This window comes from Xyrauchen texanus, chromosome 2 (genome assembly GCF_025860055.1).
Source record: "Xyrauchen texanus isolate HMW12.3.18 chromosome 2, RBS_HiC_50CHRs, whole genome shotgun sequence".
NCBI classification, from domain to species: Eukaryota; Metazoa; Chordata; class Actinopteri; order Cypriniformes; family Catostomidae; genus Xyrauchen; species Xyrauchen texanus.
The window spans coordinates 16,605,095-16,631,515 of NC_068277.1; the positions used below are offsets into that span (position 1 = coordinate 16,605,095).

Here is a 26,421-nt window from a genome sequence, read left to right on the forward strand (position 1 = left end):
GGGGGGGTGTGTGCTGCTCCCAAAAACAGTACAGAGCTTGTGGCACAGCTGTAAATACCTATAAAACTGAGATCTGTGAATCCCAAAATGATGATCCAAATTCTCCAATTCAGCAACAACCTTCGACAGCATCACTGAGATGTTGGACAGTTGACGCTGAATTTCTTCTCCCGTCGCGCCCTCCAAATCGAGTCCCCGGCTCGCAAAGCTGTCAGAGGTTTCAGCTTGAACACATAAGTGTCTTTTAATGTATCCAGAGTCTGAGGATTTTGACTTCTTTGTCATGTTTACCTCAAAGAGCAAGTATGTAACTGGGTGCATCGAATCTCACCGGATTAGGCATGAAAATAACAAAAAAAACTAGCAAAGTGCACAAAGCTGTCGTTCACAAGTCTATTTCTTGCATTGCGTCACCCGAAATCCGAAGAATTGTATTCTTTACAAGGTAGGTTACATGTTACATGTATTGTGCATATAACATGTATTACAGTTAAAATAATTAACAACAATAGCAACAGAAACAACTAATCAAGAGGTATAAAAAGTGAAAATTTGTGTGGGTTACTGAAAGAAAGTCAATGAAGGATGATCAAGAAAAGAGAGATAGTGTGAACCAGAGGACAAGCTTGAATTGGTTCATTTTGGAGTGACCTGTGTAACACTGGCTAAAGTCAGGTGAGTCAGGGAGAGTGTAAAGAAAAAAGTAAGAAATCAGTCACAATGTTTATTAAAAGCAAAAAAAGAATCCTTACAAAATAATACTGTGGTGGAACCATGGTAAAGTGATGGTGTCAGATGCAATTTTCTTAGGAATATCACGATACTACCATGGTACATGTAAAAAAAACATGATAATAACATGCCACTTTTTGGTACTTTTTGTTTGTGAATAGAGATGTTGATACACAAGTTAAACAGGCAATATAAATAATTAGCAGTAAGCAAAGGGAAAGAGGAAAAGGTGTGATGAAACTTAGAAAGTTCAAAGTGTGGAGCAGCACACTTAGATGATTGGGAAGGGATGTATGCTGAAGGAAACTAATATAGTACTGTGAGTGGTTATGTTTTGGCACATCAACATAGTTGTATCTGTGAGAGTTTTGTCATATAGACATGGCTACATTCTTAAGACTCATATACAGTAAATCCACAATACATATACAGTATACTTTATGACAAAAGGGCCTTGACTTCAGAGATACATTTCACAATGGTTTGAATGCTCAGTCACATATATTACTGTTAATGAGGCTCTCAGCCCTGAGAAAAATGAGAGAAAGAGAAATCAAGCCACTGTTGATTAAATTAATTATACTAATAAACTGTTGGTCTTCGACAGGTATTAATGAGCTGTATGTACGTAGACTTACTACCATTCTTAACTTCTCAAATCTACATCATGAAGAAGTTTTTTTAGATGCCTATAATTCAAGTTCATTCAAGCCCAGAATTTTACTGTGAACTCAATATCAATAAACTGTGAATGTAAATATCAGATAGACAGACAGACAGACAGACACATGTTTCCCCATTGATGGCCCTAAAAAAGTAACCATGTTTTCTGAAGAACATTTTTTTTCCAAGCAACATATAAATTAGTATTACTTATACAAATAAAAATTTAAGTATTTCAATATATAATTGTATATGATTTTCAAGTAACGGATCATTTTTGGAGGGAAAATGGGTGTTTCCCAATCAGTGGGCGTTTTCAAACTGGGATGAGCATTTTTCAACCGCTTAACACAATTTGCCTACTACATTGAGATTCCCTACTTTCATGAATGATCTTCCTGGTTTGGAAACGTCCACTGATTACTACATTAAGATTCCCTACTTTCAGTGGATAGTTGAAAAACGTCCATCCCGGTTTGAAAATGACCACAGATTGGGAAACGCTCATTATTTTTCCACAGAGACCTATACTTTCTTAAAAGTGCGAAATTGAGTTTTATATATGTACTGCTTTTGTCGAGTGATCATTCACATGACACATGGTGTCAGAACTGACTGCCTATGAGCAAAGATGGCAGCCTTCACTTCCGGGGGTCATGTGCCAGCCAAGCAACTGCCACTGAGATGAATGGGAACACTAACAGAAAAACTGGAACAAATGAATGGATGGATGGATGGATATATTAACTGTTCTTCTAACACTTCCTAAGTCAAGATGGAATCTGGTGACTTTTTCTGCACTGATTTTGAGGGAAAATCAGCTGAATTTATTTAAACACATAATATGTTTTACATGGCGCTGAGTACTTATTTGCTAGCTGAAAGCATACCCAAATTAGCAAAAAATATTGAATAAACAAACATACCAGGGGGATGTGTAGATCTTTTGTGAATGACAGAGGCTGCAGAGTTCTGCACATGCAGATTCCTTTACGGCCTGCAATAGCTCCTGTTGTAACGGATTGCCACTGATCTTAGTTCAGTTGTACACAATCCACAATGCACTGTGGTGTAGACATGGATCTCTTAAGGATTTGATTGATCTGTGGCAACATAATCAATTGTACTGCTACTGGCATCAAATGCTGTAAGAGGTTTTCCTGGTTGAGGAGTTGCCATTAGTAACTTATAGGAAATACTGCCATCTTGTGATCACTTGGTCGTGCATTCCAGTAGAGAGGAATATTTCACTCAGATATGCTTACATTCTGCATGCACCCTCACATGTTTCCTTGATGGAGCATTCCTACACCCACTAAATTTAACATGACCTCAGTATCTCACTCTTGGTGATATGATCTCAAAAAGACATTTCAGCTCTGTAAGTCGTCACAAGTGAACGGGTGACCAAAACTCTTAAGCTCCAAAAAGAAAATAAAGGCCACATAAAAGTTATTTATAAGACTCCAGGTTACATCTATATTGATATTCAGGAGTGATTTGATAGGAATGGGTGAGAAACAGATCAATATGTACAAAGAAAGCAAATTGCCAAAAACAAAAGAAGAACAATGTGAAAGTGAAAGAGGAGATTGATAGTAATAAAAGGCTTAAATATATATATATATATTCACCTACACTAATTATATCACTTCTGAAGACATGGTTTTAACCACTGGAGTCACTGGAGATTACTTTTACGCTGCCTTTATGTGCATTTGGAGCTTAACAACTTGTAGTGGGGAACTAAATAGCTGAAATATTCTTCTATTTTTGTTCAGCATAAGAAAGAATGTAATACACATTTGGGATGGCATGAGGGTGAGTAAATTATGAGAGAATTTTCCTTTTTGGGTGAACTATTCCTTTAACCCTTCCTCTTTGTTAATAATTTTATAGAAAAAACAGTTAAATAATAAAAAAATATTTTTTTGCTGATAAATATGACAATAGCAGGAATCAACTGTGAGGCTGCGCTGAATGTTAGCACTGGGTCTCTTAGCAGTTGCCCATGCTGCCCTCCCTCTAGCTACGCCCCTGATTTACAGCAAGTATATATAAAACAAATGGATCTTTATGTCTTAAATATCAACACAATGTTTTATATATTTTTATGTAAGGATATTTTTAAACACGTGGTGAGAGAAATTTTCAGGATGTAGGCTACATGCAAATTATGCTTGTAAATATGCAAGTGAAGAAGTTAACCACCAATAAACCAAAAGTAGTGAATGTAACCAATTGCCCTTACAAAAAAAGTAATGTGTTGGTTACATGGTATGTGATACCTTTGGTATTTAGGTTACTGGACCATAATATTGAATTGTATTAATTTTATGCATTTCTCAGTTTTCTCAAGTTATTTTCTCAATAACATTTCTCAAGATTTCACAAACTGAACTGGAACATCGTGTTGAACAGGAAAATTACATGTAAGTTAACTGATCCTGTGACAAACAACATTTTGTGTGAGCTTCTTTCGTTGGGCGTGAACGCGCCAAATAAGGTAAACCTGAGGAACGTCATAGAAACAAACGTACCAATCAAAGTGCTCGATTCGTCACTCGTATCCAGGAAGTGGTAGATGCACTTGAGTGAATGCACGCCCGACTTCAATTGATGATCAATTTTTTATGATCAATCACGGATAACCTCACACATAAGTGATGGACTGGAACGAAAGAGACGCCGTAAGTTGGAGAAAAATATTTATATTCTAGTACCGTCGGACTGATCAGTTTAAACAGACATGTGAAGCTAACAGCTTAAAATGCTAACTGATCACCTTTGTGTTTGTGCATGTGTCTACGTCGAGCTGAACGGCCAGTCATTCAAGATACACAAGATATTCTGACAAATCGATAATTAAAAAGATTTAGATACGAGCTAAGTCACATTGTAATATGATGCAGATTTTATTATGATTGTAAGGCTTGTTAGACTGGTAATCATTGGGGTTAATCAGCTATAATTGACCATAAAGTGGCTAATTATTGAACATGCTTATAGATTTACTGCAGTTTTTAAATCATAGGGGGGTTCTATTAACATGATCAAAGAGCAAAACATGCACCACCAGTCGGAGTTGACTATTGACAACATACTATTGATATAGCAGCTGTGTTTCTGCCATGCACCATAGACACTCTAAAAGTGTCAGCAGGGGCAATAGAGTGTACTAGATAACATCTTCACTTTTCCACTTCAGTATAGTACTGGAATAGTTTAACTGAAAGAAAAGCAAGGAAGTTTAAAGATAACAACTGATAATAAAAGAGAAATTGTCATTGCCAGTAGCCTAACAATTTGTAATGTATGTCTGGTTTGAAATAATCATATTTCATATAGGCAATATCCTAACTTTTTGTTTGGGCAGTTCACTTTTAGATGATTATTGTCATATTTTGCAGTGCCACTCACATGGTCATATGGGTGACAGTTGTCATGAACATGGCGGTGGCCACTCCCACAGCCATGGGCATGGAGGTCCTGGAGTTGGTGGTTTCATGCCCAGCTTCCATGGTCCTATCGTCCCTGGGCCTCTTGATCCAACGCAGCAACCTAGGAAGTTTTCACACCCCGAGGACAGCAGCTCCTGGGACATCATCAAGGCAACACAGTAAGATGAAATCGATTCAGTGGTATATAGTTTTATAATGAGAGGGGAATATTTAACTGGCCATGATGTTGTAAAGATACTTTTGAAATGGGTTGTTGACATGTCCTGCATTGTGACATGATTTATTTAAAGTATCATGCATGCAGCTTATAAGCTCATATTAATCGAGAGACTGCATGGGACATTTGTATTTTTAAAAATGTATTTGCCACACCGCAAGACCATTTACAATGAACTACTGAAGTTAAAAAAATTATGGGAAAACAGGACCTAATATATACACTTTCTCTTAAACATTCATTTACATTTTAACCAAAAATGTTGATGTTGATAGACTTCAACTAGCCATTATTGGAGGTAGACCAATATATCGTTTTTACCGATTAATTGTGCCGATAGTCAATTATAAGTATCTGGTAAAACAAATACATATAGTCTTTTCATCTGGTGAAAATATAGGCTGTAAAAAGTGTAATTTGGTAAATATTTGCATATAGAGCATCCTAAGTTAGCCAAGTCGCTGTCATTTCAAAATAAAGAGTCCCTGGTGTATTTCAGACTTTTTTTAAAGCAGTGCACCAAATCTGAATTTTTCTAGTTATTATGGAGATTTTGGTTGTCTAATTAACTGCTTTTGTTATTTTATTTATTTTGGACTCTTGGAGCCTTAATATATGTGCCATTTACTGTAAGGAAAGATACATTTATTTTTATCATTCTATACATTTATTTTTTAAACGATTATTATCATTTAGGATTAATCGTTTATCGGCCTTTAACACCACCTTCCACTATCGGTCAACCTCTAATGTATATGGTCACTGCTGTAGATTGTAAGGTATTTGTGTGAGTTATGACATTTCAGGGAATTTCACCCTTCCATTGTGAACCTATTCTGAGATCTAGCTGTAATGATGCTGAGCGGTGTGTAAAGAAAGTTTGTAAACATAACATCGATCTTTCCTGTGTAGAAGAGACAAAATTTTGATATAAACAAGTTCAAATACAGCATTGCGTGGTGCTTTTGTAATTGCTACGTTTCCATTAACCCAAGCCTCCGTTTTGTTATTCATCTGTTGTCTCACCTGCACAAATAGGTAATATCTCATTGGTAAACACAGATCTTCTCTACCAGTTGTTCATGCATGGAAACTTGAGTGTATGAGGCTGTAAACATATTTAGAAGTCAATTCTGATGCAAAAATAAACAAATATTTCCATTGTGCTTCTTTGAATTTGTAGGTATGGGGCTCTTGAGAGGTGTAAAGAGCTTATAGAGGCTGGTTATGATGTCAGACAACCTGATAAAGAGAATGTTACGCTGCTCCATTGGGCCGCAATCAATAATCGAGCAGATATCGTCAAGTAAGATGGGTTTCTTTTGTTAAATGGCTTTTGTCATTGACAAGTTCAAGACTGTAAATGATGTTTAAGGTGTTATAAATGTAAAAGTTCATTCAATTAAATGTTTATATTTTTCTAATTTGTATTGTAATTTGTTCTGATTTGTGTCATAGATACTATATATCTAAAGGTGCCATCATAGACCAAATAGGTGGTGACCTCAATTCTACACCACTCCATTGGGCCATACGGTAAGTATTAGATAAATCCTTCATTTAAACAATGAGGTGAATTATGTCATATTCGGTACAATATGTTGGAAATGCTAAATTTGTTATAAAATGACCCAGATATAGACTAAAGTGATTGGCAAAAGCAGTTGGCTAAAGCAATTGGCAAAAGCATGGAATGGACAGACAGTTTTATAAAAATACAAAATACCATAACTTATATCAGGTAAAGAAAAATGTACTACAAAATGCTGTATTCTGTTCTTAACTTTAAATGTGAGATTTTGATTTCTGTTTTTATATCTCCTGACATTGTTCTCCCTTATCTCTGAACAGACAGGGTCATTTGTCTATGGTCATTCAGCTCATGCGTTATGGAGCTGACCCATCATTAGCAGATGGAGAGGGGTATCGTGGCCTCCATTTGGCTGTGCTCTTTCAGCATATGCCTATCGCTGCTTACCTTATGGCCAAAGGACAGGTGCAACAAACAGTGTCATTTTACAGGAATATTTGGTGTTCAATACAAGTTAAGCTTAATCTAAAACATGTGTGTCATTATGTTGATTAACACAAAATTTATTTTGACTCGTCCCTTCTATTCTTTAAAAAAAAAAGCAATCAATCCGGGGTCCAGACCGCGGTGACCACAAAACATCATCATCATGATGATGTTTGTGGCCTCACATCGTCTCTAGTGAGCAGCGCGACAAAACAACAGTGCTGTGTATACCATATCTGATTTTTCTGTGCTGTATTCTTTAATGTTTTTCTCTAGCACCAAACACACTTCAGTTATGCCCTGTCCCGCTCTGCATGCGTTGCCTCTTTTCCCCACATGTGAGTAGAGGTGCCGCATAAGTTAACGTAGTTCCAGAGTGCTTTTTGACTGAAACATTTTTTTTCTTCTTCTAAATTTTGCTTTTTTTAATCAGCATGTTATGAGCCTTTAATAATAAACAAATAGATTTCTGTTCTGATTTTATGAAATTAATCCGATGTCATCATCTCTGGCATGGATGACAAGGATAGACAATAAAATATCTAGTTTGTAGTCTTGTCTTTCTCACTGTAATGATCATATAAAACGGTACATTCAGACTTTTACATTTTCAAAATGTTCTCTCAGGGGATACCCCTGAACACCTATACAGTATCATTCCTCAGTCACAAGTCCTTCTATAACCCCAAACTTTGGTATCTGAATGTAACGAAATATACAAATAATGTAAAAATGATATGTAATGAACCGATGACGTGTTACCATTCATATCCAACTGCACTTGATTGATAAACTCAATGACTCGAAGAAGTTTGCAATGTGAAAATGTGACAGTATATCGTGATAAATATTGAACGAAATGAAAAAAATATTGTGATAATATTTTTGGCCATATCGCTCAGCCCTACTTACAATGGAAGTGAATGGGGCCAATTTATAAACATTAAAATGCTCACTGATTCAAAAGTATAGCCACAAGACATTAACAATAACCATGTTAACATGATTTTAGTGTGGGGGGAAAAAAATCACTTACTAACATCTGTGTAAAGTTATTTTGAAATCTACAACTGTGTTGCCATGACGCCATAAACACTGGAACATAATTACACCTTAAACTCTAAAACAACCTTAAATGACGATTTAAACAACTTAACAGCTCAAACCATTCAGAAGTGGTAACAGAGGAATTAATGTAAATACATTTAAAAAATTAGAATTATATTGCATATCTGCCTTTAAACCCTCCAAAAATTGGCCCCATTGTAAGTGCCTCAATGTTACCTTTATTTTTGCTTTTATATACACACATTATATATATATATACACTCACCTAAAGGATTATTAGGAACACCTGTTCAATTTCTCATTAATGCAATTATCTAATCAACCAATCACATGGCAGTTGCTTCAATGCATTTAGGGGTGTGGACCTGGTCAAGACAATCTCCTGAACTCCAAACTGAATGTCAGAATGGGAAAGAAAGGTGATTTAAGCAATTTTGAGCGTGGCATGGTTGTTGGTGCCAGACGGGCCGGTCTGAGTATTTCACAATCTGCTCAGTTACTGGGATTTTCACGCACAACCATTTCTAGGGTTTACAAAGAATGGTGTGAAAAGGGAAAAACATCCAGTATGCGGCAGTCCTGTGGGTGAAAATGCCTTGTTGATGCTAGAGGTCAGAGGAGAATGGGCCGACCGATTCAAGCTGATAGAAGAGCAACTTTGCCTGAAATAACCACTCGTTACAACCGAGGTATGCAGCAAAGCATTTGTAAAGCCACAACACGCACAACCTTGAGGCGGATGGGCTACAACAGCAGAAGACCCCACCGGGTACCACTCATCTCCACTACAAATAGGGAAAAGAGGCTACAATTTACAAGAGCTCACCAAAATTGGACAGTTGAAGACTGGAAAAATGTTGCCTGGTCTGATGAGTCTCGATTTCTGTTGAGACATTCAGATGGTAGAGTCAGAATTTGGCGTAAACAGAATGAGAACATGGATCCATCATGCCTTGTTACCACTGTGCAGGCTGGTGGTGGTGGTGTAATGGTGTGGGGGATGTTTTCTTGGCACACTTTAGGCCCCTTAGTGCCAATTGGGCATCGTTTAAATGCCACGGCCTACCTGAGCATTGTTTCTGACCATGTCCATCCCTTTATGGCCACCATGTACCCATCCTCTGATGGCTATTTCCAGCAGGATAATGCACCATGTCACAAAGCTCGATTCATTTCAAATTGGTTTCTTGAACATGACAATGAGTTCACTGTACTAAAATGGCCCCCACAGTCACCAGATCTCAACCCAATAGAGCATCTTTGGGATGTGGTGGAACGGGAGCTTCATGCCCTGGATGTGCATCCCACAAATCTCCATCAACTTCAAGATGCTATCCTATCAATATGGGCCAACATTTCTAAAGAATGCTTTCAACACCTTGTTGAATCAGTGCCACGTAGAATTAAGGCAGTTCTGAAGGCGAAAGGAGGTCAAACACAGTATTAGTATGGTGTTCCTAATAATCCTTTAGGTGAGTGTATAAATACATGCATACATACAAAAGGAGGGATGAGTAGAAATATTTGTTGGGGTAATCAGCACAATGCCACTAATGCTGTTGGTTGAGCTTAACTTGTATTGAACCCAGAATATTCCTATAAATAACAATGTGAATGTCTGGCATTACTCAGTATTCAGACCATTGTTATTTATTAAAGGAATAGTTAAACCAAAACTGAAATGAGGTCATCTACTCACACTCATGTTGTTCCAAACCTGTTTGAATTGCTTTCTTCCATGAAACACAAAAGGAGATGTTATCAGAATGAAAGCCTCTTTCATCATTTTACCATACAGTGAAAGTGAATGGCGATTGAGGCTGTCATTCTGATAACATCTCCTTTTTTGTTCCACGGGAGAAAGTAAGTCATACAGGTTTGTAACAACATAGCTGTTAGTGAATGATGACAGAATTTAAATTTTTGGGAGAACTAGCTCCTAGATACTTGCATGTGAAAAACATTTTCTTGTATTGAATCCACTTTGTTGTTGTTGTTGTTTTAGGAAGTGGATTCCCCAGACATAAATGGACAGACTTCATTGATGTTGGCAGCACAAAAAATAATTGGGTAAAATTTCCGATTAACTCGATAGAATTCATATAATAAATAATTTGCCTTAATAAATGATAACATTGTGCATATCATTCAGCCTATGTAGGTCATTGTCGGAAATTTGTTTACTTTTGTACAATAAACAATTTTAGTACTTTGTTGGGTAGCCACACGACCTGGATCCTGAAGCAAATGGATTGAGAATCACTAGTATAATAGATGCAGCTAGAAGTTTTTTTTTTATCTTGAGGGCTGTGGTTTTCCTTCCATGATATTTCTCTCTTCTCACACTTGTCTCTGTGGTTTCCTCTAATACAGACCTGAACCTACAAACTTCCTGCTGAAGTGCAACGCTTCAGTGACTGCTGTTGATAAAGTGAACCGAAACTGCGCGCTACACTGTGCTGTGCTGGCTGGCAATGTAGATTCAGCCAACATCCTGTTGGAGGCTGGAGCCAGTGTGGACCTGGAAAATGCCAATGTAAGTGTGCACTGATGGGAATGAATCTTTTGTGTTGATGTGATTAAGAATAGCACTGGAGAGAATCTGGGCATGATAAAGTTGCAACCCAAATTTTAGAAGTGTCTTGGTGGTCAAAAGCAACATTACAGTTTGAATTAATAATGGTAACGAGTAATAATGCATTCAAAGCTGAAGTGTGGAATTATGCACTACTGAATGAATTGCAAAAATCTCATTGTTTTCAAACTGTTTTTTGAGAACGCCCCCTGTTTGCTGTTGAACGAATAAACAGATATTCCCACCCCCAACTGATGCCATTGGCTGAGTCAGTGTTGTTGTGTCAGGCTGGGTGGGCCTCTCAAAACAAACAGACATTTTTATTAGTGTTTACAGTTTTAGAAAATGAACCTGCGAATGGCTTAAATTGTCTCTGCTTAGTATGCTGTGATAGTAGAGTATTTTACCACTGAAGAAGTGATACTTTTCAGCTTTAACTTCAATAATGTGACTTATTTCCTAGTGAAACTAAATATTTATTTGGAAATAATGTAGGGCGGGACTTGTTTTTTTATACCTTAAATCGTGTAGCTTGTTGAGGAGAGGTGTGCTATTTCTTTTCTAAGTGATTGGTCTTACAATTTTAATTTGGCAGACTATAAAACGGCATAAAAAGTCCCATAGACTTGCATTGAAGGAGGGACCTGTGCCATATATAGTAACCAGAATATTATGGGGTGGGCTCTTTTAACCTGGGCCTTTAGGCAACCACCAAGAACACCTGATCAGCAACCTAGCAATGCCCAAGCAACTTCCCAGAACACCCTAACAACTGCCTATTAACCACCTTGCAACACACTTGTATCATGGTAAAGAGTTTTACACTAAGAATGTGCATGTAACCATTTGTATTCGGTTAACCACAATGATTCATTGCGAGTGGGTAGTCAAACGATACACAAAATAGCAGGAAATAAAGTGCAAATTTAGCTATGAGCCTGAATAGCACAATACATAGATCTTCAAATCTATGAACGTCATACAAAAATAATCAAACACTCATGGAAAGCCAACAGAAAACATGTAATTTAGTGCTAAACCTCATATGTGCTCTGCCCTGGGAGGTTGACATTTTCGTGCGGCATTGAACATTATTGTTATGTGCGTGGAGTTACAATGCTGCGGGTTATTAGCCTCTTTGGGATGCTTTGGTTTTTAATTGGTTTAGCAGATAACTTGTGGAATTATTGTCTGCACACCAGAGCTAAAAGAAGAAAAAAAAACATTGGCTTGTCGTTTATCAAGTGCTGAAACTTTGCCAGGTGAAACAATATTTAGATGCATTTTCGGTGATCCGATCACAAGTGTTCAGTCGAGACGCATTGCTGTTTCCACCTGGTATTGCCATATGTCTCAATGTGTTTCCTGTGACCTTTTGTGTTTGGATTTCGAGGGGAGGATCTCTGTTTTCATGACGACATGGATCAATCTCAGTGTGTTACTGCAAGATAATAAACTGCAAAAAAGTAATGACAAAGCAAAAAATAAAAGCGGCACAATTTTCCCAAGATGCAGCTGAAAGTTGATCAAAGTACAAATGCAACATTTCGAGCAGAATTCTCTGTTGTTTTAGTAGAGTACCTGTATTAACCAGAGCTTCAGATGTGTGTGCTCGTCATTGATGTCTCCTAGACACTGAAGTAAATCTGTGAAGTGCTTTTCTGTATTAGGACGATTATTTCCTTTTAAAACTTAACGTAACCAGTAAAGTCTCTTGTTTTAGTACAGCGGTGTATTGACAGGTGAGTGGTTGTGCTTCGCTGATGTCCAGGATTCATTCAGGATGGTTTGCGTTTCACACCTCAAATGTGACGTGGTCACATGCGTTTTTGACTACCTCCATATGTGTTTTTTTTTTTAATCTGATCACAAAACACTTTAGGACCCGTTTTACACCTGTGTTTAGGGATGACCATGGGGCGATGAGGCTATAATTTTCAGTTGAGGCTGATCGTCTGTGTTTATTAAAATGTTTATGATTAACATTTGTAGGATAAGATCGCTTTTTAATATTTTTGCCAATCCATCTTGCAATTGAATCACAGGGGTAACACGAGCGACTGGTAGATTTCAAGCGACCGGTTGGGCACTGTTATGTTACGTTATGTTTCCGTTTGTCCTATGAAGGCCATCTATTTCAGGCTAAGCTAATTGTAAGACAAGGGATGCTCTTTGTACCATGTTTACATAGAGCAAATGCATGCAAAAACATTGTGAACACCCCCTAACTCACCCTATACTTGGAAAAACTGTCCTGTGCCTGCCCTTAACCCAACAGTTTGATGGTTCAGGTACCGTCAGGATCGGATCGGGTTGAAGACCTTAATTGCATGTGTAGATTAACCGAATAGTGATTTTGGTATTTGAATACAGGCACGTTGAACAGTTAACTGAATTTCGACTATGCTTGCACAACTCTATTTTACACATGCAAACACCACTCACATTTTCTTTAGAAAATTAGAAACTTTGTTGGATAATATTCAGTTTCCCTGCCTGCATTACCTTGGTTACATCAGCAGAAATGGTAACTTGTTTCAAAGGTGGAGAATGTTATCACATTTTCAGATGAATTGTGAACAATAACTGTACTTTCCTTTCTGAAAATACTCTGCAAATTCATTCCATGTAGACATTAAATGGCTCATTACATGTTATTACAGTTCCACTCACTAAATCCAAAGCTTTAATGGTGATATTTGGCCCAGCAGAACAAAAGAGCATTACTTACCCATAGATGTCAAACTGGTCCTAAAGCAATGTGCTCAGGTAATACTCAGACATTCAGCTTGTATGATGATTTTTTTGCTGACATTTTTTGTTATTTTCAGGGTCACACTCCCATCGACCTTGCGCACCAGGTGCACAGCCCTCTGCTCATTCACATGCTCAGCGTAGTGAAGACTAAAAGAATCCGAGCCAACTCCGCATGTCTGAAAGTGCTCAATAAATACAAGGTATTCATGCTTGGATGAGCTTACAACAAGTTCAACTTGATGCATGGTTCAGTATTACCAAAGTACATTTTTAAAATCTGATTATCCCAATATAAAGTTTAAATACACACACACAAATAAATAAAACAAATCTCATTTTTATTTTATGACCTTCATTATATACTTTATATCTAGAGTATTTTGCTAATTAACCCTTTTTTTTGCCATTTGTATTTGTTTGAATAATGTGTTTGTGTATGTTTCGGTCTAAGTAGATTCATTACCAGTCACTGTAAATTACTTTGAATGAAATAAAGACTTCTTGGTAAAATGTTGAATATGTTTAGAATAACATACTACCATACTACTCCTATTTCTGCATCATGTAATATGTTTACTGTACACAATATGCAGATTATCTGTATGAATGCAGTGTGCTTGACTTGAACCTCCATTTTCAGTTTGGATTGAATGAGCCAATCAGCCACAGTTTTAAACATTGACGCATTTAAATTGGAATTTAAATATTTTTTCAGAGAAGATACTGTAACTATGCTGTTAGCTGAATTAAGCATGCAAAGTGCATCACGTTGTCAAAAATTACAGAATCTGCACTTGTTCATATACACATACTGCTTTAAAAATAGTAGGCAATATACTGTATGTACTGCACAGTGTTCATCAGGGTAGGGTTACGCCTGTTGTGCGTAGGGTCTCACTTAAGTTGAGATGTAAAAGTCACACTAAGGGTTTAGTAACTACTAGTTTGTTTGTAACTAAGTCGGTGCTTAATTTGGTTGCACCACCTGTTCTTAAGGCAAGACTTCACTTAAAGTAATTTGCTAAAATTCACCTGTCTCCCCCATGTACACTCACCAAAGTAGGTCATGTGTCGTCAAATGCTCACGTAACTGTCAGCTGTAATAGATTATATCTCCATTGAAATATGATACGTAATAAAACAAGATTTCATTAATGGTATATTTAGCCTATGTATATAACAATATTCAATAGCTGTATCTGATATTAATAATGTAAGTTAGTAAGATAAAAAATACTAACACAAGCTGAAGGGTAGGGTTACGTCTTATCTAAGTTTAATGGTGCAATGCTCGCATGTTAAGTAGTGCATAAATTGTGACTTAGTGCTCATTTACACTACAACTACACTGTTTTAACTTGCGTATAGCTGGTGCAACCGGCCCCTGATGCACAGGTAAATGTTTAAACCTGCTGGGCAGTACTGCCTGAGGCATGTCCGCTGGTGCCTTCAGTTGTCCATCTATGGGGTCATCAGCTGGGAGCCACTTATCACCGATGTTTTGCCCCATTAATCACGTAACATCTCCTGGTGGTGGAAAAAATTTGTCGCATCTCATACAATTCCCATTTTTTTATGGCTTGGATTTGAAATCAGTTCCATGCAAACACTCTTAACACACACACCGCTTTCAAAAACCTTATTAAGAAAGATGTTAGTTAGATACTTGAAATCCCAGAGCTGCATTTAACCTTGAATTATGCTTTCAGAAACAATGGCAGGCAATTTCTCCCATAATGTGTGTTTGGCCCTGGAGAATTCTCCATTTATAGCCTTTAATGAAACAAGAAAGTAACATTCCACTTATTCTTTGACCCACATTCCTCCACCACTGTAACCCTGGTTTTAGACTTTCATTGTGGTTGAAAAGACTTCATTATTCAGAGGATGAATGTGTTATAAAGTGTGTTGTTATAATGAGTGTTTGTCTGTTTCAGGTCTATCTACAGTGTCTAATTAGTGTTGTTGTGGTCGGGGCCATCGGTGCCATATTGGACATGACGACAGAGTCTTGGTTACTGAAGGGAGTGTTACTCGCTTGTATTATGGCCGTGATCAACCTAACTTCAAGGTCAGCAAATATGCTAACACACACACTTTACCATGAACAGAAGGATTCCTGATAGTTGACTTAAATTGTTCTTCATATAAACGCTCTGTTGCAACCTTTTATGGACATACGTGTTGTTGCTTTGTACTTGCATTTAAATTACCTGCTTTTCATTACATCTGTAGTTACACTGTTTATCTTACCCCTAAACCTAACCCTATCCCAACCCTAATCTAAACCCTACTTCTAACCCCACCCATATCTAAATTTGTTATGTTACAGCCTTATACCAAAATGGATTCAATTAATTATTTTCCTCAAAATTCTACAAACAATACCCCATAATGACAACGTGAAAGAAGTTTGTTTGAAATCTTTGCAAATTTCTTTAAAAAAAAGAAAATCACATGTACATAAGTATTCACTGCATTTGCCATGACACTCAAAATTGAGCTCCAACCACTGTTCTTCACATCATTGAACATTCAATGCATCCGTAGCAGACAAACATAATATTTTATTTTTTTGTGCATGTAAAGTTTTGGTGGTAAATCCAAAGAGATGAATACTTCAATAACACAACGAAGCTGATGTCTTCTTGAGATGTTGCCTAGTTACAGTAGTAAACAGTAAGCCTCTTGTACTCACGTTGGTTATGTAATTGGACCGTGGTTCGGACACAAAAAATATGATGTCGTGATATGCCACATCGATTGTGTTTGGTCCAATCAATCGAATCAAGTGTCAAAGCACACTTAATGTACAGCTTGATATATCTATCTGGATTAGAAACTTGTTCATACAGGAACCCTATTTTGATAGGATTAATTTTACATGGGGATGATTACCAGAGATTCTCAGTCATTTTTATTCCATGTGAAACGGTCATATCAGTTATTTTTCAGGACTTTTTATGGATTGTGCTTTTCGGTGCTGGAGTTGTATCAAATTGTGTTCCCCGTCAGAATCTGTTTTCCCCTTCCCCCGATAGGGTATGGGGGTATGGTTTGGGTTAGCGTAGGTTAGGATAGGGAAGGGTTAGGCTTAGGTTTAGGTTTGTGCATGGGGGAACACATTCTGACAGCAGAGAATGTTACCATCATATACTGTTCCCCCCCATACAGATCTGCTCTGCGAACAGAGTTCGACACAGCACTGGTAAAAATTACAGCATGTTTTACCTACTATAAAACGCCCTGTAGAAACAACCCCTAGTAATAATAATCCCATGTGAATTGACATGTTGGTAAAAAGCCTGTAAATCGCCCCTTTAAATATCGCTGTCTCTTAAGTTGTCTGAAGTGGATGTTTGGTCAAGAAAAGTTAGCTGAAAATGGAAGACTCTCTTCACAAGTTCAGATAATGCTGTTTGTTGCGTTTGGACTGATGCATGTTTTTCCTCAAGCTTTTTGTCCTGTACTCCTTTTCTACTCTTGTTTAGCCATGTAAAAGAAAGGGAAACGAGCAGTTTTGTTGGGCCCTGCGTTATGGAACTTCTACAGTGTATTCCGAAGGGACAAATACAATTGCATAATGTGAAGGGATTGTCCATATTTAAAATTTTCGTGAGTGTAATATAGTATTACAGGCTCACTATGTCACCAAGTATGTTGTATTTAGCCAGATATTCCAATCAATTTCTAATAATAATAGATATGATCATGGTTAATATTTCCTACATAATCAGCACATCTATACATTTTCTGATTGGTCAGTTATGTCTGACGGCAGTGTGTAAATGCAGTAGACACCCCCATCTCTGCTATTTATACAGACATCATTTATCCAGTGTGAATCAACGATAAACATTGCAGACTTCCACAGTAATCATTTATTTACAGACATATGTCCTGTAAAACTATTCCCGTCCAAATAGGGCGAAATTCTGTGACAAAACAACACAGACAGGCACTATAAAATGTTCACAGCTATTTTTGACCCCAAAACTATTCAAACCAAATACAATGCTGACTTTTCATAATTGTCTGAAAATGTTTGAACAACTGAATTAATCATTCAGCCACCAACAAATAAAAAACAGATCATGGCAGTATTTTTTCATGAAAGAGTTCATAGACGCACAATGTTTGGTTTTAAAGGCTTGTTGTGCATGCTTTTCATACCACAATTTTGCATTTAGTATGAATAGGCCTTAGCAATGAATTTGGTGCCTATTCTCAAAACACCAAAAGCAACCCACTAGAAAGAATACCTTAACAACTGCAAAGCAAAGTATCACCCTAGGCAAGCATTTTTGTCAGAAAATAAACAATCTAGTTTAATGTTCATCAGAGATTTTATTTGAGGTAGTCATTTGATTTCTGAAATCTGATTATTTAATTTTTTATTTTTTTTTTGGTATGTCTGTTGAATGCAAAATGTTTAACTGGGCAAATAATTGAGTTTGCAGTGACATTGATTTTTTTACCTCCACAAGAGGACACTGTAAGTGCAGGAAAGAAGAACTGGGAGATCTTTAAATTGTCTGTAGGGTAAAGTTCAGGTTGGCACAGTGTCCAGGGAAAATTTGGTAGATCTGTTATTTCCACTATAAGAAGTCCCATAACAATGCTTTTCCATTTGTGTGTATGTGTGGTTTGACTTTTTAGGCAGCTGGCGACTGTGGCAGTACAGTCCTTGATTCCCTCAACAAGTCTTATGGCGTCTGTCTTTTGGATGGTAGTTACCTGGGGCTTGTGGTTTTTGCCTGATATCCTTTTATAATACCCAGACACCACACTCCAATCACACACACACTTGTGTTCATGTCAGCCATGGCATATTCAACATGCAAAACATCTTGCAAATAAAAATACATTCATTTTACACGCATGTCTTCCTGATTATAAGACAATGCAGATTAATCCTAATGACAGAATAATTAAGGAAATGAGGGGCCGGGGGCAGGTTTAGTGCATCACAGGGGGGGTTGATGCTTTATGAAGTTAATTGTCGCCATTGTAACTTTACCTTCTGCTAAGATAAAATATGAATCCTGTAGATTTATATATGAAATAATTTCCTCTTATGATGAATAAATGGGTTTATTCTGTACAGAATCATAAATATTCATGGCAGTTTTGTGTAAAAAAAAAAAAATATGATTTAGAGATTTTAATATTTACATACACCAACTATATCTTATGTGTAGTTGGCATTGCATTTTCTGAATGTGGGTCTCAAATATAGTGTCTAATGTGAACTAGCAGAATCACAGTAACTGCATGCATATCCACTGTCACACTGATTTTTATGTCAGTTTTGCTTTTATTTTGATAAATGAATTGGATCTCTACTCTTATCTCATTAATGAGAAAGGAAAGAGTAAAATTAATCGTCTGTAGGAAATGCAATTTATATCTGTTGGGTTTTCATAATGGCCTTAACATAAGTGTGTTCACATGACCACAGCGCTACAGTCCAGATTCTCTTCACAGTGAACATAACAGCTCTGCTCTATTATTACCTGCGCTCCTGCAGGACAGACCCTGGCATTGTCAGGGCAACCGAGGAGGAGAAGAAAAAGGTAATGGCTGACATTGTTTGTGATTACCTGCCATTTTGCTTCTGTCAGTTGATTGTAGTGAGATTCTGATTGGTTTGTTTGTTTGGTGTCACAGTATTTTGTGAGATTGTCACGTCTTTGAGTTAACCATTTTAATCATTACTAAATTAACAAATAACTAGAGCAAGGTGTCAAAGATTATAATTTTTTATTTTTTTATATAAAATAGTTTTACAGTTAGAGTCTACGTTTTTGAACAGTTAGATTGTTTATTATGAGACGTGACCTGGTTTCCGAATAAAAAAAAATATGCAGTACTATTTCTAGGTCACTAATCAAATAAGCATATTTGTGACATTTTCCATGTTAAAAGTATGTAAATTATAACATTCATGTACATTTTTTTTTTATTACAAAATAGAAGCATTTGCACAAGTGGACTCCCACTGTATATGTAGTGTAGAAATTAAAGGGACAGTTCACCCAAAAATGAAAATTCTATCATCATTTATTCACCCTCATGCTATCCCAGATATGTATGACATTTTTTTTTCTTCTGCTGAACACAGAGTTTTAGAAGTATATTTTAGCTCTGTAGGTCCTTAAAATGCAAGTGAATGGGTACCAAAATTTTGAAGCTCCAAAATGCACATAAAGGCAGCGTAAAAGTAATCCATACGACTCCAGTTGTTAAATCCATGTCTTCAGAAGTGATTTGATAAGTGTGGTGAGTAACAGATCAAAGTCCTTTTTTAATATAAATGATCCTCCCTCATCAGTAAGTGGCGATATGCTAAAAAAAATGGCAAATTGCCAAAAATGAAAGCAGAGATTGATCTGTTTCTTACCCACAATTATCATATCGCTGAAGTCGTATGGATTACTTTTATGCTGCTTTTATGTGGTTTAGGAGCTTAAAAATGTTGGTACCTATTCACTTGCATTGTGAAGATCTAAAATAATTATTTGTGTTCAGCAGAAGAAAGTAAGTCATACACATTTGGGATGGCATGAGAGTGAGTAAATGAGATGATTTAAATTTTTGGTTGAACTATCCCTTTAATATTGGTATTCTTGCTATTTACATGTGACTGTTGAGATCAGTATGCTCTTATTGGTTTATTCAATGCGACTGAATTGCCGGAGCCTCTTTACATATATCATTTTCATTTCGCAGACACTTTTAAGTAACTTAAAAATTAGGACTAACACAAGAGATTAATAATAAAGGATCCAGCAATATTAGCAGTGCCATAAAATCAAATCTCAATAGTAAACTGGAATAGAAAAAAAGCAATGTAATGATTGTTTGATTCTGTTGGTGTATGTAGTGTACACGCTTTCCATTCTCATACTGGTTTATTTGTGTCTTTGAAGAATATTGTGGTTCTGGCAGAGGCGGGTTGTTTGGATCCCCGGATATTTTGTACTTCTTGTATGGTAAGTTATTATCTCAATGAAATAATATAATTTGTTTTGTATTGTTTCTTAGAGGTTTGTCCCTCAAATCAGCATATTAGAACTGCTTTTTAAAGTCTTCGTTTTGCAGATGAGGAAGCCAATGAGAGCCAGTCATTGCTTTACCTGCAATTCATGTGTTGCTAAACAAGATCACCACTCCATCTGGATCAATGGCTGCATAGGTAATGTGCACAAACTGAGAGTTGCTAGGCATGTGCTTATTTCTCCTCTCTTCACTTATCCCTCTTTCTTGCGTTTTCTCACAGGGGCCAGAAATCACTCGTTCTTTGTGCTGTTCTTGGTTGCTCTGAACTTCCACTGCATCTGGATGTTCTATGGCAGTATTATGTGTAAGTCACCAAAACTTGTGTTGGCATATTAAAATTGTTGTCTTTACAATAATGTCTGGCATTTTTAGTCTGTCCAGAAGAAATGTTAAATAAAAAATAAAAAGTGTGTGTGTAGACTGGTCAAAACACTGCCCGCTGCACTACTCTGAGGAAGGCGTATGGGGGGCATTAACCACTCTGATGGGATGCTCTCCCTGGGTGCTCTACATTTTCTGCTTTGCTTTCTTGAACACCTCCTGGGCCTCCATCCTACTTGTGTTGCAGCTCTGGCAGGTAAACCACAACCCCTTCAATGTGGATTTAATTTGTAGTTACCTTAAAAGAATATTTCACCCAAAAATGATAGTTATCTCATCATGTACTCTCCCTTATGCTGTCTCAAACTCGTAAAACATTCTTTCTTATGCGGAACACAAACACAGATTTTTTTATTTTTTTGAAAGATATATGATGGTGTTTGTCCATGGGGTCCAACAATTTCTTGAGTGGTTTAATCCATGTCTTGTGAAGCAATAGAATAGTTTTTGGGTGAGAAATGGGCCAAAATAGAACTAATGTTTCACTATATATCTTGACACTTGATGTTTCCTTGGCTAATATTAGTTAAAGCTTGATTACACCTTGGCATTGTGTATTTTTGAAACCTGGCATAGAAAAAGAGCATACTGTTTGAATTGATATTCTTCCAATTGTAACCTAAGCATACCAATACCAAAATTAGCCATTACTGATATTATTACCATTGTATTTTGCATCCCTAGTTCTCAAAAACCCTCCTAGGAGAAAAACCTTACATCAGCTTTGAATGATGAACAGATACAAATAATGTGTCTTACAATAGAAAAGTGTGAATAATGCACTTGACAGGAAGGCTTTAAACTCAATGACCTGAAGAGGTGACAGAATTCCTTAAGGTGTTTTCATGTAGTTAAACGTTGAAGAATATTCATGTGTGGATAAACACATTACATTAACTCAGACTAAACATACTGAAGATTTCCAATTTTTTTCCCCTCAGATTGCTTTTCTTGGTCTGACGACAGCCGAAAGAGCGAACCTTACGCACAGACAAAGGAAACTTCCTCAAGCCTCCTCTCTCAGACAAAACCCATTCAAGTAAGATAAAGAATATTTTAACTAGTTGAAACCAATGTAGGTTTACAACAATGCTCCACTGTAAATTCAGGGTCACGCAAGAGTAGAAATTCTTAGTTACCAGTGCCATTGTAGAAATGTCCTATTTGTTGTCAGCCATGATTTGTTTATTTTCTGCTTGTGAAAACATTCAATTATCAAGTTGTTTTCGGCTTGTCATTTAATCGCAACATGGCGGCACTCATAAATGTGCTCCCAGCACTATATGTACAATAATCTCATGTGAGTCTACATCATTTCTGTTTAAATTTGAGCAATTATCAAATTTAGATTTAGAGCTTTTTCCATAGTTTGAGTAGTTGGAAATGTTCTAATTTATATTATGAAAAAGTGTTAGATTGTAGTCCAGCATGCTCTCTTGTACACATAATTAGCCTTCTACATTAATCACATGCATATGCAACTAAAACATCTCTGTTATGAGCCACTTGATATTCAGATTGAGTTGTGTAGAGATGAGGAAGAAATGTAGCATCAAGATACTTTCACTGTGTGTTGTATCGTATACAAAATGTGCAGTGTTGGGGGTGCTCCAGGAACAGGGTTGGGAACCACTGGCTTAAATTGTTCCATGGGCTGTTTTCGCAACATTCTCCGTTTAACAGCATGGCTACTAGGGGATGACCGCCGTGGTTTTTTCAGGGCCGATGATAGTTATTAGTAATCCAGGAGACTGATAACCGATATTTGGGACCAATAAACATTTGCAGTAAAATTTTAAATTTCAAATCAACAGTCAAAAAGTCACAGAACTTGGCAAGAATGAGGACATTGTGGCCCAAAAGCAACCAAAGTGGACTATGAGGGATCTTCTACCATTTGTATATACCGTATATAGGAAAGATAACCCCTGAGAGAACGTGTATGAAAAAGTCTTAATGAACCATTTTTATATTTTCCTTAAAATGCAGATCTACCAAAAACGAACAATGTACATGTAATTAGTGCGGTTTAAAAATACTGTTATAGTTATACAGTAGTTATAGCTGTGGGCTGATTATCAAGTAATGGAAATATTTTTCATCATAAGCATAGAACTCTTAATTTCAAAGTTTTGGTTGTCTGTCTTGCTATCCATTCCAGAGATGAAGTTATCTTTGATTAATTTTCACAAAATGCAAACAAAAATCTCTGTTTTATTATCAATAGGCTAGAAACTTGTTGATTTTAAAGGGTTAGTTAACGCAAAAATGAAAATGATCCCATAATTTACATCCTAGTTGTATATGACGTTCTACTTTCAGCCAAACACAATCAGAGTTATATTAAAAAATATCCTGGCTCCTCCAAGCTTTATAATGGGAGTGTATGGTACTTTAGATTTTGAGGCCCAAAAAAGTGCATCCATCCGTCATAGAAGTAATCCATACGGCTCCAGGGGGTTAATAAAGACCTTCTGAAGTGAAGCAACAACAGCTTGTATCATTATTATAAATGCAATTCCATTAGATCATATAAATTAATCTAATGTGAAATTTGCAAATTTTTGAAAAGCTATAATGTGATTTAAAATTATGAAAATCTCAAATAAAATATACACTCTCACATACTATAGCATAATAAGTCATATGAATACTATGAAGATGCACCCTTCCCAGTTTGCCTAATATCTTTCTCAGTTGCATTTTGCTTACTTGTCGACAAAAGTAATTACTTGCCAATGGCAATTCTTTGTCCATTGTGTCTGTAGAGGCTTGGTAATCTCCGCTCAACTATATTTTTTACATAATCAATTTGGCTAAAACAGGAATTGCTGCATTTAAGTATAATGGTATCACCTCTCCCCAAAAGTTTCAAAGAAATACATTGGTCCTCATCTGTTGTTACAGTGCTTACAAATCTGAGGGCAAAACACAAAACAATAGGTCATGTATTAGGTCCTTTTTATGATGTCATGGGTCATTTGACTGGTAATAAATCTGAAAATGTATTCTCAGTAGCTCTTCTGACAAAACATTCCTCTCTTTTTTCCTTGTAGTCTTGGAGTGGTGAGGAACCTGGTGAACTTCTTCCAGTGGCGATGCTGTGGTTTATGTAAGCCAGTTGTGCTAGACTGGACTCAGCAGTTTCCTATGGGTCATGGCAGAGAACATCCCATGTTCAGTGGCCTGGATGCTGTTTGACCCTTACTGACCAGTCGCTCACTCAAGGAAAGCAAACATCTCCTTCAGGACACTTTGACCCAGCCACAGAGCCATTGAATTGATTTGAATGCCTTTTAAATGATGGAAATGAGGAATTGACTGATTTTTTTTTTTTGCAAGAAAATCTCCCTTTTTATATTTGGCCAAAATGTAGTATATATATGTCAATTAAACTAATGAAGGTTTGGTTTTGCCTTACAACCTTTAAGTTATACAAGAGGATTAAGACATGTTTATATGTATACTGGTATATTTTGAACTTAAATCTTTTTTACGGTCCTTACACTATTGTTAAAGAGCTTTGAAAATCTGTGATTAACTGCTACAAAAGCTCTTCTATAAATGCTATTACAAAAAAATGCTGAATTTAGTAGCTAATATGAAACTTCAGCTGAAAAACATATTTCCTGGACAAACTTTAATCTCTTTTTTACACCATGAATCAAGTACATTTAAATTTACTTGAAACTTGAATTACCAGATGTATCTCCATGCTCCAGAGCTAACAATATGTTGATTCTATTAATCAATACATACCAGCTGTACAGAACAATTAAAATTGAATCAGTTTTTAAGTATTTGGATAAGGATTTCCCACCATACCTATCCTGAGCAATCAGTAGGATATTTTCAATATCAGTTTTTATATTTTATTTCTTAAGTCTTATAACCACTGTATAGTGCAAAACCTTGTGTGACTGCATCGACTGCAATTTTCAAATACTGTTCCTCATCTTCTCATTTATTACTTAATATGTCTTCAAGGGAAATGTACTTTTCTTTAAACCTGTTCTGTGATTTTAAATAAATCAGACTTTTGTAATTTGATGGTCAGATTGATGTATATTTGGGTTTTTAAAAGGATATTCTAATTGGTTGGAGAGTTTTCTAAAATGACCAGTGTGACAAAAAAAATATTGTTTCTTTGCACGGATTGTTTTCTCACAGAGTGTCTCTATAGATAGCTCTATATGGATGCATTGTTTCATTTACACATCTTGTTGCTGTGAAAATGTGCACTTTATTGTGTGTAGACATTTTAAGGCACAGTCATGTTTACCTTTGCACAGCGAAATTCCCATTGAGATGAATGTATTTCATTCGTGCCTAATATATAATTAATTGTAATGTGCTTTTTATGTGCCAGTTTCTGTGAAGGCCAATGCAATTAAACATGGCCTCAAACATCACCATATTCATGAATCCTAAATGGGCAAAAACTGTTTACATTTACATTTGTAAAAGAATAGTTTACCCAAAAATGTCACATCTCTCATTTACTCACCCTCATGCCATCCCAGATGTGTGATTTTCTTCTGCAGAAAACAAAAAGACTCCAAGTCCTGAATTGGGTGTGTCAGAAAATGGTTTTTGGAAAAATATATCCAACTACAATGTAAGTGAATGGTCCCCGAAACGTTGAAGCTCTAAATAATACATAAAGCAGCATAAAAATAATCCATAAGACTCCAGTGGTTTAATCAATGTCTTCTTAAACAATGTTCTAGATTTTGAGTGAGCGCAAACCAAAATGTAACATCTTTCTCTGTACATATTGCATTTACAGTCTCTAGGCACTATAATGTTTAAGCTTGATTACACTTTGTAGCGCTTGAAGCAGGTGCCGATGGCGCTAGGAACTGTAATCGAGCTTTGTAATCATGATCTTTAAGGAGACTGCTGATGTGAAGATTTAGAGTGAAAACATTTGCAAACTCTATTACACTTTCTAGTGTTGGAAGCAGGCACTGATGGCGCTAGGAACTGTAATCAAGCTTGAAATCATTATCGTGCCTAGATACTGCAATTATAATATGTTAAGTAAAAAAGGAGTTCCATGTTGGTCTGTTCTCACCCAAAATCAATTAGGTCACTTCAGAAGTCATGGATTAAACCACTGGAGTTATATGAATGACTTTTATGCTGCTTTTATGTGCTTTTTGGAGCTTCAAAATGTTGCTGAAATATCCTTCTAAAAATCTTAGTTTGTGTTCAGCAGAAGAAAGAAAGTCATACACATCTGGGGTGGCATGAGGGTGAGTAAATGTTGAGAGCATTTTCATTTTGGGGTGAACTATACCTTTAAGAGACATTTTCTTATCAAAGTAGCATGCAATAGATGAAGTGCACATAAATATGTGATAATGAACAGGAATGCATCATTGTTTTGTATAACTTTTTAAATTGACAGATGTTTTACATCTTGTAAATGTACTTTGCCTCGGTGAGTATAATGCCTTCAGGGTCGTCCTTTAAAACAAAACTA

At 36.5% G+C, this 26,421-nt stretch overlaps 1 protein-coding gene across 1 annotated transcript; it reads left to right on the plus strand.

Annotated features, from left to right (window-relative positions):
• Positions 1 to 3,961: 3,961 nt before the first annotated feature.
• On the plus strand, positions 3,962 to 26,300 carry LOC127659471 (putative palmitoyltransferase ZDHHC13). The gene is made up of 17 exons (XM_052149321.1): positions 3,962 to 4,085; positions 4,806 to 5,014; positions 6,257 to 6,379; positions 6,532 to 6,609; positions 6,925 to 7,069; positions 10,164 to 10,228; positions 10,532 to 10,694; positions 13,565 to 13,690; positions 15,428 to 15,561; positions 18,150 to 18,250; positions 18,942 to 19,066; positions 20,423 to 20,485; positions 20,595 to 20,688; positions 20,773 to 20,856; positions 20,972 to 21,129; positions 21,875 to 21,972; positions 23,990 to 26,300. Exons 1-17 carry the CDS (start codon positions 4,062 to 4,064, stop codon positions 24,132 to 24,134), a joined length of 1,935 nt encoding a protein of 644 aa, XP_052005281.1. The 5' UTR covers positions 3,962 to 4,061; the 3' UTR covers positions 24,135 to 26,300.
• Positions 26,301 to 26,421: the final 121 nt, after the last annotated feature.